General features: G+C 37.8%; 1 protein-coding gene across 1 annotated transcript in view; it reads right to left on the minus strand.

Moving 5' to 3' along the window:
• TRIO (trio Rho guanine nucleotide exchange factor) overlaps nt 1–14,593 on the minus strand; it is a 251,638-nt gene that overhangs the window by 159,883 nt on the left and 77,162 nt on the right. Inside the window, 4 exon segments of the mRNA XM_065052636.1 lie at nt 5,599–5,721; nt 8,818–9,330; nt 9,945–10,137; nt 13,482–13,596. Of these exon segments, the coding sequence (XP_064908708.1) occupies nt 5,599–5,721; nt 8,818–9,330; nt 9,945–10,137; nt 13,482–13,596 (944 nt within the window).

A 14,593-nucleotide genomic window follows, 5' to 3' on the forward strand; every position in this document is an offset into this window, starting at 1 on the left:
TCAAAATATTCTCAGGTAACTAACCATTGCTATTAGCACTGGAATGAGTGAAATACAATTTCACTCTAATTTTCTTCAAATTTATCATCTCTCTCTCCTTCATTCTTCATTACGGATCTTCAGAATCTTAGTGCAATGCTATATAGTTCAACACATACACCATCTTCTTTCCTCTTCTACTTTTCACTTGCGTTCACTTTCCCACAGTAGATGCAAAGGCCTGCATCCGTGCCTTATAGCCACATCATTTTAATCTGGATGTTCCCCATCGCAACATTAAGTATGGAGCTCTAAACTGGACCTAATTCTCTAGTATGACCAACTGAATCAGAGCAATTTCTCAACAAATCTTAAGTTCAGCTCGCCAATAAGTACCAAGAGTGAAATAAAATTTGCTTCTTTGCAGTAACACCACTGTCTATTCCTTTAGTTCATGATCCATTGATATGAACACACTTGTTGCTGTATTAACACCTCATCAGCTGATTGCTTTTCAAAGTGTATTTGTTTCTGCCTTCTTAAGGGTTGCACATCTAGACTGTCCTAATACCATCTTGTTGACTTTTGAATGTTCCTCAGAAGCTGGAAATAGCCTGAACTCATTTTGCCTTTTTGGTCTTTTCTCAGGTTGTTGGCATCCAGACATTGCATCTAAGCATTAACTGTTCTAATACCTGCAAGATTCCCTAACAGATGTGCACTCAAAAAGACCACCCTCCCAGTCTGACTATGATTCACAGCTGTGCCTTCCTTGAACTTCAAAGAACATAAAAAAAAAATCTACGGTTTGCTTAAACTATAGTTATTCAGAACTCGAATTAATACATTTTACCTACTCTACTCCCATCCCCATTTAGAATCTTTACCTTGTCTATTAAGGATGTTAGACTGGTTGGACAGTTGAAGGATTTTTACCATTTAACTTTATTTATTTTTTACTGAAAACCTTGCCTGAGCAATCTATTAGTTTAAAAAAACCAAAAACCAAACAAACCCTAACTGAAACAACTCCACTGACACAAAAAAACCCAACAACACAAACCAGACATTTTTCCTCCAAGACAGAAGAGCTAGCTTACTACTGTTTAGCATTTTGCACAAAGATTTTTGTGAAAATCTGTATTTCAAAGTAATCTGAGAAAGAATGCATAATTCACAACCTGTGGTCTTGCTTTCATTTGCTGAAGTCTCAGAGGACTCAGGGCAGTCTAAAATTCACATGGTGCTTAAGCCTGTCTCAAGTGACAACTCAGTATGGTGACAAAAATACATATTTAAAATAAAAAGAATGTCAAGAGTGAAATATAAGGGTAGTGCAAAGGAAAAGGGCAAAGTCACACTAGCTGTCAGCTAAACTGATTTTATCACACCTGACCTTCTTAATGTTTTCATTTGTACTAGTCCCTGTGGCTGGACTTGAGCAAGCTAAGCAAGTCATCTTACTAAGTTTTAACTCTGTAAACCCAGTGATATTCAAGTGTTGCATTCGTACTTCTATTTTAACCTCCCAACACCCTCACCAGTGCTCATTTCTGGCACTCTTTTTTTTGAATTACATTAATTATTTTATTACTACCTTGATAAAGTGGTTTAGTATATATATGCAAACAGCCTGTTCTGAGAACATGAATAAACAATATGCTTACAATTGACACAGGACTTTTTGGATTATGGTTAATAAACAGCTTCTACTGATGGTCCTGTCAGCCCTGGGATAAGAAGTAGTCATAGCACACCCTTCAATAGCAGCCAGTGCCAGCTTTCTCCAAAGAAAGCTTCCATTTGCCTACATCACTTTCCAATCATTTGACCCTCACCAGTGCAATGAGGGGCAGAGTTAAGCTGCAATGAAAGCAAGGCCATTTGGTCGAGCAAGAAGAGTAAAAGAAAATATTCAGGTAGATAACATCCTCCTCTTCACCCATGTTTCACATGACTGCTTTTGTTTTCCTTGTGTCCCAGAAAGTGTGTGGAAAACGGCAGGAAAAAGAATGGACAGACACAGAATCAGTCACTCCCACTCCTGCATGTAAGACTGACTGATCAGTAGAATCATGGGTACTTTGTTTTTGCAGTTCAAAAACTTGACAGATAATTTCTGTATTTCAACTCCTATGATGCCTTATTTGCAAGTTTCTCCCTTAAAAGGTACTAAAAACTGGTTTTGAGAAGTGCAGCATTGGTTTAGTCACCCAAATAAGAACTTCAAGATGAAACTGAGTATTGCTTAACTCAAATAAATCTCAGGACTTGACAACAGCAATTTACTGTTGCTGAAAGCAGGCCTTTTAAATTGTACTGAAAAGTCTATCCTCAGCTTTAGAGAGGAGAATCACTGTGAGTTTATTTTTCCCCAGTTAGGGAACAAGTGATCTATTTGCCCTATAAAGACACAGCCTTGGCATTTCTCAGTGCACAGCCTCTTGAATTCAGTAACAGCAGGTCACATACCTACAGCTGCATGTGTGAACCGTCTGTCTTTCAGAGAGCAGTGTTTTTAGCCACATTGGCCTGTGTGTTTAGCAATGGTAAGCAAACTTATGTCTATCTTCAGTGGGCACCATTGCACCTATCCAGCTTTTCTCTGGGACAGTTTAATTGCAATCAAAACCAGTCTGTGTATTAAGCTTAAGACTTTCATGAACTTATTCCTACTACCTTGAAGTGCAACCACGTAAGACTATCACATACTGAATACACAAGATTCCTGGATGTATCACGTGCTAATGAAACTGCTGAAAGTACAGTTAAATTTTGTTCCCCAATGAATTCTTCACCTTTTCTTTACAACATTTGGTTTAAACTTCCAACTACTTTGTGCTGTAATATGGAAAATCAGATTCCTAAACTGGCAGAGAGCCATTACAAGGTAAAAAAGAAATATTCAACAAATCCTCTTTGTCCTTGATGTATCCCACTCCTGCTCATGACAGGAACTAAGTAGCTTTCAGAATGGTTTACACCCAGGTGGCTCATTTCAGACTGGAAGACCCGAATAAAACTTTGGCATCTCACCCAAAGGCCGTCAGTCTTTCTTACCCGAGTTTGGCTTAACAGCTGCAGAAGTTGCCCCCCTGCACCTCTCAGAAAGCCATGCTGCTACTTGGGAAGGAAGGGGAGATGGGAGAGCCAGCTATTGACAGAGGGTAGCACCTGCTGGGAAGGGAGCATGAGCCCTGTGGCAACCACAACTTATTGGGAAAAGCAGCTGCAACGTCAATTATCAGGGTTACGCTGTGAGCAAGTGCAAGAGGTTGCATTTAGCTGCTTCGGCAGCATTTATCCTTTGAACAGTCCTTCCCCACCTAAAGTGAGACTAAGGAAACCACTCAGAAAGCAAGATCTATTAGCGTCCAATTAGGGCCACAACTGAATTCAAGACTTTAAAGTTTCCCGTATATAATAAACCTTATACATAGTTGCCACTCTTCCTTCCTCTACCCCATCCAATGGAATAAATTTAACTTTTAACCCATCTACAGCCATGTAAATTCCATCTCTAGTGTAAAAGCATTCAAGTAAGGGATCTTAACTCTGATTACTGAAGAGTTACACTGACAGGAATAGTGAACAAATAGTAGCTTCTTAAGCTCAGAGTGTATGTGAAGAGTGGCCATGGAGAAACTGTACATGCTTGCAGTAGTTAAGATTGCTCAGCATTTTTCCAGTCAAAAGCTAATGAAATATAAGGTCTGCCAAAATTAAATCAGTTCACTTTTTTTTTTTAATGTCACATTCAGTTTAATCTTTTCCCTAATCCACGTGTAGGGCTTTTACTATTTAACCAAATAACACCCAGAAATTCTTAATGCTGCCTAAATTAAAACCACGGACTGATCATTTTGAATTTGTATTTTCCTATTCTGTGCCAACAAACCACTTTTGAGGGGGGGGGGGCGCTATGCTACAGAAACACAGAGAAAAACTGCAGCTTGTTTTTCCCCTTTTGAATATTTGGGCTGTTTAATTTGCCTCGAATTCAACCTGCTTCTTGCGTGCTTCAAGAAATCATTGTACAGGCTGAGAAGTTATTCCCTGTAATTAATGCATTTGACTACTACAGGCAAAACAAAGATTAGAAGCATAAGACTAACAGCAAAAACAGAGCAGTAGAGATTATGCTACATCACTCAAGTGCTTCCTACTGTCAATAACATCTGAACAGTATGGAAATATGGAGAAAAAAAAAAAAACCAACGTAATCCAGTTTGAAGAAAATAGGACAATAGTGACTAATACCAGGACAGGCTGACAGAAGAGGAATTTAACCTTCAGTGTATAAGCCCAAAAATTGCCTGGTAGGCCATCCAAACTACTAAATTCCAAAAGTAATCTCATGTCAATAACACCTACTGTCCTTCTGCTCTACTTCATATGCAGAGCAATGAGCAACAATGAGGTACTCCACAAAGAAACAACTCCTCGTGCCCCTAGAGTGAACCTATACCTTCCAAACCTAATGGTTAAAACTACATCCATATATGATGTTACTTAATTTAACATTCCCCAGCATTTGCTTTACTGCTTTCAAAAAATTCATATTGAGACGTATTTTTTAAAACTTTTCGCAAACACAGCTGACTCGCAAAAGAAGAAAAGGTACCTTCTCTACTTGTGTTCTATTGCCTTAACTATAGCTATACCATATGCAAGAGCTGCCTTACTAGTCCTGCCATTATTTCAGCAAGACCCATAACCTAGGTAAGTTTACTTTGCCACTCTCTTGTTCCACAATTAATAGTCCTGATCTACAAAACACCCTCTTGCAAGAGTTGATTGTTTCGACCATACTATAATTCAATTCCCATCCTTGGACTGCCAAGGATGTTAAACTTTAACAAGACTGGTACTGTTCTACCTTCATTAAGCTGACAGCCAGGAACTGGATTTAGGCCCAGACTTCCAAAGTTATTTAAACACCTCCAGTCCTCCTAGTGAAGAGGACCTGAAATGTACTTGAACATTTAGTCCCCCTGTCCATACAGGAATTCATGAAACTGCTTTTATTCACTGCTGGTTAAAATCCAAATTTTGAATTGCAGCCTACTGATACTGCATCCTAAGATCATACTAAAAAAAATAATTTGTTTGAGCTCCACTCTACTATGCCAGAAATAAGAAGTGTGGCATCTTAAAAATATAGAAAATTATTACACCATTATTACACTTGTTGACCATTGCTTCTCAGAACTTTTTGTTTGAATTGCAATCTATTCAGAAGATCCTGAGAACTATTTCTTTCTCTATAGAGCACTAAATTCCATATTACACAGGATTCTCTTCAGTTTCCTACAAGACCGGAAGCAGTACTCAAACACACATCCCAGGTTACAGAAGTTTGGATGCTTATATTTGAGAAGTGCTGAGGTTTTGTTGAATACCACTGTTTGTAAAAATAATTCTGTTGCTTGATCACACTACCTCTGTACTTAGCTATCCTTTATTTTCCTCCTGTGTGTTCTGTAATTTCACTGCTCAAATACAAATTGGGACTACTCATAACAGAAGGAATGATTCATGTGTATGATTTACACATTCTACCTTAACATAAAGCAAAGAGACAATGTGTCAGTGCTGTGATGTGAGGCCTTTTCTTACCATACAGTTCATGGCAAAGTGATTGTGCTGTGTCTGAAGCTCCATCGCGTGGGGGTGACTGGTTCCAATCTCTGTGTAGCTGTTCAGAAACAGACCTTTGTTGTGTGTAATCCAGTCAAACATCTACAAGAAAATATACAGGAAAAAAAAAAAATTCAGTCATTCTTTATGGCAGAAATCACAGACAAGTAATGTGAGAAATCCACAAACACAGAAGACAAAAGGAGTTTAATGCCATGAAAATTAACACTGATGTTGTTAATTGTTGAAAATTAACACTTACTGTTGTCAATTACCATACATTTTAAACAAAGCATTGCTGAAATCTGACGTACTGGACCAAACAGCTGAGGCTGTTAAATCTTTACTACAGGTGTTTATCTCAGCAACCTACAGTAAAGTCATAATGAAAAAGTCAAGCTTCATTATTACAAAGAAGTCATAATAAACAAACAAGCTTGGAGCACCACCCTGAGTTACCAAGCTTTTATGTTCTCTAGTGCCAGCATTTCATGATGTCAGCAGCTTACTAATTTAGAATGAAAACGGCAACTCATGGAAATTAAATATAAACCCATTCTTGCTGATCAAGTACTTCAGCAGTAAGTTTAAAATTTTTAGTTAATAACTTTATATCAGATTTGAAAACCACTTTTCTACTGCTAAACTAATTAAGAAACTATACGGGAGCATAGAGTTACACATTACCTTCTTCCAGATATGCTTAAGGATAATCTTTAAATATGTATGTTTGGCTTTTTTAAAAACATATATATATTTTCATATTAAAACAATTTTTAGGAAAGACCTTATCTGACAATGACCACTAATGGAGGTACACAGGTATGTTAATAGTGGCACTGGAAGACAAATTTTTCAAAGACCAAGCAATACAGCGAAAGACTAAGTTTAACACATACACACGCACCCCCCAATGGTCTGGAAATCTGTGCTGTATCTCAGCTCAAAAGATCCACCTACTCTCTGGATAAACTTAAAAAGATTGTTCAGAAAAAAACGGTAGCAATGAGCATTAGGTAATCATTTAAAGATCTTTTAAAATATGCTGGCTCTCAGAGCAATATTGTGAAAACCATTATTCCACCCAGGTACATGACAAATCAAATTATAAGACCACAGTATGGTAAAGATTGTAAACCAAAAAAGTTTCAAAGACTTAGAAAACTGAGACAGCTGACCACATATTCCTGATTTTTTCAGGTTTTTATCTAGACTATGGTGAAGATGTGTTAGAAAATTATTCAAAACAGACATTGGTCCTGCTTGCGACCACCTTTCTCTAGGTAGTCTGACTTCAGGTATTCGCAGGGCAGTTTCAGTCAGATTCCCCCCCACCTTGCCCCTTTTATCCTTCTCTTCTAAACCAGCACAGATTTCTTATGCAAAGAGCTGTGCAAGTCCTCAAAAATGAACACATCTGTTTCTCCCCACCCAATGGACTTTTTTTTTTTTCAACTAAGATCTAGTCCTGTCCCACACCTAACAGAGCCCCATGGACATACACTGATAAAGAATCCCTGAGCTTAGAAATTTAATCTGACACAAGCAATAAAATAAAGGCTGCAAGTAGATTAAGGCAAGGGCCTTAATCCAGAAGCGAGTTGAGATACTCCATTAACATGTTTTTTAATATTTTTCTATGGGTTGACGAGATAAAATGCCAGCTATGCTAGATTCTATCAATCCTACTTTGAGGTGCCTAACATTTCCCTCTATTTTGAAAGAAAAATGCATTAATTTAATATAACTTATTCTTTGAGTCAGGAATCTAGAAAATACACATAAGAGTTTATGCAACCACATGGCAGGACAGAGATCAATCCCACTGGTTTGACTATTTCACAAGGAGTTTCTTAAAGCCCAAGTTATGTAGGCAACTTTTAGATGAGTAAATGAAGAACGTATCTTTCAGTACTACATGAGCATCATCAAAATGTATTTTGTTCATGCTGTAATAAAAAGTGATTAATGATGTAATTAAGTGGCTGAAACACTACTAAAAACTATTCTGGGCCTGAAAGAGCAATACTAGACAAACAGCTTGTTATTTTCTAAATAATTTTGTAACTCTAAATTCACTTGACCAGATTTTTTTCAACTCTTTACATGCCCCTGCTATTTTCAGCTCTACTCATTCAGTAAACACTTACTTTATATGGAACTTTAAAATAGTTATTTCTTTTTTAAACACAGCAGAATACATTGAGAGTAAAGAAAGTCCCTGAGCTGAAACGATCAACGTAAGGGAAAGTACGGGGGAAGAAAACAGGGGAAGAAGGAGAAAGGAGAAGCACCATATATGTTTGCTCTGCTTTTACTCTTCCCCATGCATCTGCTTATGACCACTACTGGTTTAACACAGACCTTTGGTCTCACCCAGTTCAGGCATTGTCACATACGTTATTTTAAGAAATCTTACAAAGACCATACTTACCACTGGACTGCATAGTCTAGGCACTTCTCCCAGATTAAAACTCGCCTCCTCTTCCCTAATACTATTTGTTCCATGGTATCAAGTTAATACTATGCAAAATCATTCCATATGAAAATAGACTTTATTTGAGCTCATCTAAAAATGCACTGCCTGCCACATTTCCTCTTCAAATTCCATGACAATCAAGGGCTTTCTCATTTGAAGGGACTGGTTAGATCAAAACATTCTGAGATCACTCAGTCCCCTGTTAATGACATATGCACTGTCAAGAGAGATACATCAGTTTTTAGCCTGGGACTTCAAATCCTGCATCAATGAAGCAGTTCCCCATGTCAGCCCCTTCAGACTTTGTCAACTGCCTGTCACTCGGATCCCAAGGGTCACTCAAAAGAGACCAGTGTAGCCTTTGTGTAGCCATCTGTATTTATATAGGATACAGCATTCATCCTCACTTGATCCATGCAAAAGCATCTGTCTGGAATAAAAACTCACCAAAAGCTTAAAGTCATTACCATTTAAAATTTTCTTTGGTGAGAGCTACCTGTGTTCCTTACAGCTTAGAATTACTACTCCATCTCCTTTATTCCAGGAGACGGTTACTCTCAATCAAGAAATCCTTCATTTCTCATTAAATGGCTAATGAGTAACTCCGAAGACAAAAAAGTTACTATTTGCAGTTATCCTTGATACTACTTTCAAGTCCATCAAGCTTTGTTCTTGTCAATGGCAGCACCCATTCATACTCCCCTCGCCCAACCTCTTACCTTTTCAGCATCCTGCTCAAACAGCCTGAGCTGAAAACATTGGTCCAATTTCAATTTCCTCACATGCCACATCTGATGCAGATGCTGCCGTGTTGAGTGCAGCCGGTCCAGCATGGTGGATACTTTGGGTAAAAGGTTCTGTAAGTCTGCATTCCCTGACCCAGAGTTCTTTTTGGGGAAGCTATCACTGCTCTGTATCCGCTGGAGCAGCTTTTGTCCTTCCACATCAAGGTCCTCGATAGGGGCCTTAATGACTTTCTTTTTTAATTGTGAATGCTCTTCTATCATATTGCGAGCACCTTCCAGGTCCTGAGGCATTTCCTTTTTTGACAATATATCTTGCAATTCCTCCAGTCTGGACAGCATATGGGTTGCATTGCTAATGTAGTCCTCAAAGGCAACTCTGATTTCTATCCACTCCTCATGGTTGTACTCCAAACAGCCATCAAATTCTGGGGTTAGCTGAGAAGGATCAACTACTTTGGTAAGGCCTTCCAGAGACACCATATTTGTCTGAAAAAGAAAAACGAAAATCAGAAAATTCTGTTACTGAAACAAATTTGAAATTCTCTTTCAATTTTTTGTTCTTCTCTTCCTAAGAGTTGATCCTTTTGTTCATGAAGACCACGTGACTTCTTTTCAAATAGCAATCCTGATCAGTCTCCTGTCTTGGAGGTATTTCTCCAAATAACAGAAACACACATAAGAAGAAAATAGCAACCACTCTTTCAGTTGCTGTTCTGATTAATTTTTGACTTTATGTGTTGTCAAGCAGGAGGAGGATAACAGCGAGGTTCAGTTGGCTGCTTTGTTCTGTACAGGATGCTGGTGAGATCACCATTACCACAATGCAAACAAAAGGATGAAATCTAACTTTTTACCATTAGGGGTAAAACCCTAATTCCATCTTTTTCACACTCAGAAAGAGAATATAAATTACAACTTGCACAACTACCTGGCCTAGGTACATGAAGAAAACCACATTCCACCTACCGTCACTGCCCTAATGTAGCTCTCCTCTCATCTAGAACAAAATTTATCTGACAGTTTTCAAGAAGCTGATCAGTAGTGAGCATACTTAAAACAATTAAAACAAAAGTAAATTTGTATACCATAGGAGAAATTACCTCAAACTCAAACTTAGAGCTGCCAAAGTTAGTCCTCTGTTTCTGCCAGAAATTGTCTGGCTTGATTATCAGTGCAACATGAATACAACACGGAAAGGATTCCTGTAAAATCTTGAGCAGAGGCTTTATGGAGTCCCATTTTGACCCACGCATATCTACAATGACGGTGAATCCTCGTTTACACACCTCCTCGCTGCAGAAGAAAGAAGAAAAGGTTATCAAGAAAGTGTCACAACTTCAAATGCACCACACTGCCTAAACAAATGTGGTCTCCCAGCTAACCGTCACACCCTCAGGTCTCACTGACATGTACAGCGCATCACATGAACCTCTCGGGAAGCTTCTCTCACCCCCCTGCCAAACTCCTTGTAGGTGGTGGCTTTCCACCCGTTGCTGATTTGATAATCTGCCTTTACCTCCTCTTTCATGTTCATTGTTTATATTCACAATGATTCATCTTCCAGTCCTGTTTCTCCTTCACCTTACACAAACATTAAAAAAATGTTTACTCAAGCAGCAATATGTAATTCATTTACAACTGACTCTTCAGAACACAGGTACACTTTACTGATGTCAATATTCATGCCTTTCTAATGACTGACGGAATCCTTTAAAAGACAGAATATGGTATATTGTTCTCACCCACCACTTCTGCAACTTTTTTTAAACTGTCTTGCATCTAGTCCCATATTACCTGAGAGTTAAAGAGTGTTACTCTGTAGAGGGGGAAAAAAACCCTCTTTATTGACAATACCTTCTGCAACAGGATCGATTTGTGGATAGTTAATGGATAAGAAAGGATTTACAGCTGTGAAGAAAACCACATCAACTCAATTCTGCAAAAATTGAACTCAGTTTTGCCATCCAAAAGTTGACAGACCTTACACTCAAATTCTCTGGCAACTCTTCTGAGAATGGCAGATTTAATTTATTTTCATCAATACCTCTTGTACACTTAGTGCTTCCCACTGATCAAAAGCAGCAACCACCAACAACACCAGAAATTTTGATTTTGTTCCAGAAGAATTCGCTACACGACCTTGTAAACATGGAAAGGGAAAACACTTCAAAACCAATGTGTCATAGCAAATGAACTATCAAAAGGGATCAAATGTCCATTATTTGAGTATATGAGTCATTTTCAGGGATGTGATTAATGCAAATGCAATTCTGCAATTCATGTGGTAAGGTTTGCAGAGTGTCCGAGAATTAGGGAAGCTTCACTGGCATACTTTAGACTGTCTCATTGGTCACACCATGGAAAGATTAGTTGAATTATGATTGATGCAGGAGAGCACAAGAATTTCTGAAAGACATGGTTATAAAGTTTCCTCAAAAGAGGAGGTTTTTTTTAGAGTTGATTAAAAAAAAATTATAAATAAATAAGGAGTTTATCAAGGTAAGTGTTATTTGTCCCACCTGCCCATAGGAAAGCCAAAAATGGCAACGGTAGCAGGAAAATACACTAAAATTGACTAGCTTGGAATACACATAGGCCACAATGTACAATTTCCTCATCATGGTGAAAATGTTTTCTAACAGCCTCACAGGACTACAGGACAAAAACCAACTACTGTTTTAAAGATACATTCATTATTGAAAGGCTGCACGGTATCATACAAGTGCTGCTCAGCCCACCCCCATCCTATCACACAAGCTGGCCATGTGTGAGGAGTACTTGCCATTAATTCACGTGAGGCACACATCTACTGGGGGGGTACAATGCAGCCCCTCATCACATGATACGATATAGATTTTTCCTCCTGTCATGTGGCCCCTTCATCTGACAAAAGATGAATCCCTTTTGGGCAAGGATCACACAAATTGTTCTGGGATGCTTTAGTCAGCCAAGGTCATCTGTTAGAACCTGAACTACATTAATACCTGGTCCAGTCAGCACTGAAGATTTAAATTCAGCAATATTTTAAAATTAAAAAAATTGTTAAATTAGTAAAATTGTGAGACTGAATCACTGTAAAGTGTTTAGATCTCTTGCCAAACAACCGATACATCTGAATCTTCAGCTACCTAGAGTAACAGTACTGCAGTAACTAACCAACAGTCCAACTGTCTGGGGCTCTTTTTGCTAATTAAGAAGTCACAACTGGTACAAGTTGCATGACCAGTCCCTAAAACTTGACTTGTATGAAAGCAAGTCTTGCTTTTAATAAAGCTCCCTTTATTCTAAAAGCTTTGCCATGCTTACAGAAAAATAAAAACCTGCCCTAACTTTCTTTTTATTTTAAATCTATTGATGATAACCTAACATACACCTTTTGCTAGGGAACCACAATATTTTGCCAGATTACCTCTAGAAAAATCTCTTGGGCATATTTTGATGCATATTTATCTATTAATAATAACTTCTCTAGTATCTTGAACATCTAGAGGGCTAGAATACATATCAAACATTCAAATGTGAAGCTGAATTACTTCAGAGGTAAAAATCTCAAGACTTCTTCCCCTCCTCCTTCCTCTTTCTCTGCAAAATCCCGCACTTAACAGACAAACAACAAAACAAAACAAAGAGAGAATACTAAACACTCTTACACATTAAAATGAAATAAAGACCAGAACCATTTAATTACCAACAACTCCTCTTAGGAAAGGCCATGCACAATCTTAATTACACGTCTTGAAGTTATATTTATGAAAGCACTTTTTCAATCTGAAACTGATGTCTGATTACATCAGATGCAAAGAAGAGTGCCTACAAATTAACACATAACAGAAATATGGAAGATATGGCATTCAGGGATGTCGTCCAAGAGATTTTTTTTTCAACTATGATGACAACTGCTCCTTGAGGTTATAGGCAAACATGTTCAAGAACAGTCTGAGTCGCTCCAGTCTGCAACAAATGTTACCAGATGCTGAGATGGACTTAAAATGAAGTTCTTAAGATAATTTTTGTCCCACATTCAGTTTCTACTAGGACAAAACAGTTTTATGTGAACAAACATTTTATATAAATATTTTTATATATACAAATACATGGGTGCTGGATTTGACTTCTGGCTATTTACTTCAACAGCATATTGTAATTCACAGCTTAAACTGTTGCTAATACGATGACATCAATGCTTTCACACACCCCTCCATAGGTTTATCTGAGATCTGTACAAGCAATTTCACATCTCTCTCCTGGTTAATTCCTGTGCTAAATTGAGACACTAAAACTTATCTAACACAAATAACAGGAATGTTGTGCTGACCTCAGTCCACACAAGGCATACTATGAATGATAACCAGCAAGTTTCTAATTATTGATGTACTGAAGGCCTTCGAGGTGTATTTGCATTCTTCACCACAGTGGCAGCAATGTGGCACAGCAGTGTCATTTCCATGACACAAACTACTTCCAGCTAAAACACACCAGCCATTCTGCTAACAGATCATCTTCTACAAGCCAGAGTGGTTATTTAGGTCTTTTCCAAAAAAAAGAGCCTGAAAACAGTAACTGACAGAATCGGGTACACTGTAACATAATCCATTTCGGTTTATAGCTCCAGAGCTGATCAAGTGACCACCACTTACCTGGGAATACACGCTAGGTAGGAAATGAGTCTTCTAAGGTCTTCTTGCCGTATTCTATCATGATTACTACGAGCTGGAAACGTTAGAATGGGACCTCCACGCTTATCTCTGCCACCTGAAAAATTTAAGGAAAAAAAGTTTAAAAACTTCACAGCATAACATCATTCTGGTTTGCAAAACTAGTCTTCAGAATGTTTTTGGAAAACCCGAGTCCTACACTGTTGTATGAATATCCACTTAAAAAAAATAAATTATTCCAAGTGAAATGCCAACATGGACATTTAGAGAACAGTTTAAAATTGCATTTTGGAAGTATCAACAAGCAGATAGTAACAACTCCTACAATAAGGAAGCATCTGTCAAAAAAATTGTAATAAAGAATAACCATGGCATTATACTCGCACATTACAGTCCCACCGAAGCTTGACTGGCAGCGTAACATCTCCAGCAACAGTGTTTTGTTACGTGTTTAACATTCGTTAATCAGCAGTTGTACAGATCAAACTTAAATATACAGTTATACTACTTCGTAGGCAAGTACTTAGAGGATACTTAGTGTTACCTTCATTACTGCACAGAGTTTAGGTGTAGAGTATTTCACACCCCAATACATATTCAAGCATATTAAGCATTTCATTTGTATTTTCAGCCTGTTCTGATGTGCAGATTCTGACTTATCAGATTATAGTTTTTAATTCTGCTAGCAATGAAAAGCAAGGAAACTGAATCCACTCACTATGTAGGCAAAAAAATCTGAGTGGTTCCACTTGAACATATTCATCTTATTTGTTAAATTGAACAGACTTACTCTAGATGAACATCCACATATGATTTTATATCTAACCTGTTGATAGTGACAAAATAATGTTATGATAACTAAATGTTAAATTCAAGTCAGCAGGCTGCCTCTATCAACATTTGTATTTGTATTTGCAGACACATTCCTACAAGCTAAATCTCACATATATGTTCTCAACCACAGGTGTTTGGACTGTTTTCTCCTGTCCCACGGAAATGCAGAAAAACAGTTTTCTCTGTCCTGAATGATTTTTCATTGTAAATCAGCTCCTCATTGTAATACCACGTTACTGAACAAAGTTTTAAAAGAATAT

Source organism: Columba livia, chromosome 2 (assembly GCF_036013475.1).
Source record: "Columba livia isolate bColLiv1 breed racing homer chromosome 2, bColLiv1.pat.W.v2, whole genome shotgun sequence".
Taxonomy (NCBI): Eukaryota; Metazoa; Chordata; class Aves; order Columbiformes; family Columbidae; genus Columba; species Columba livia.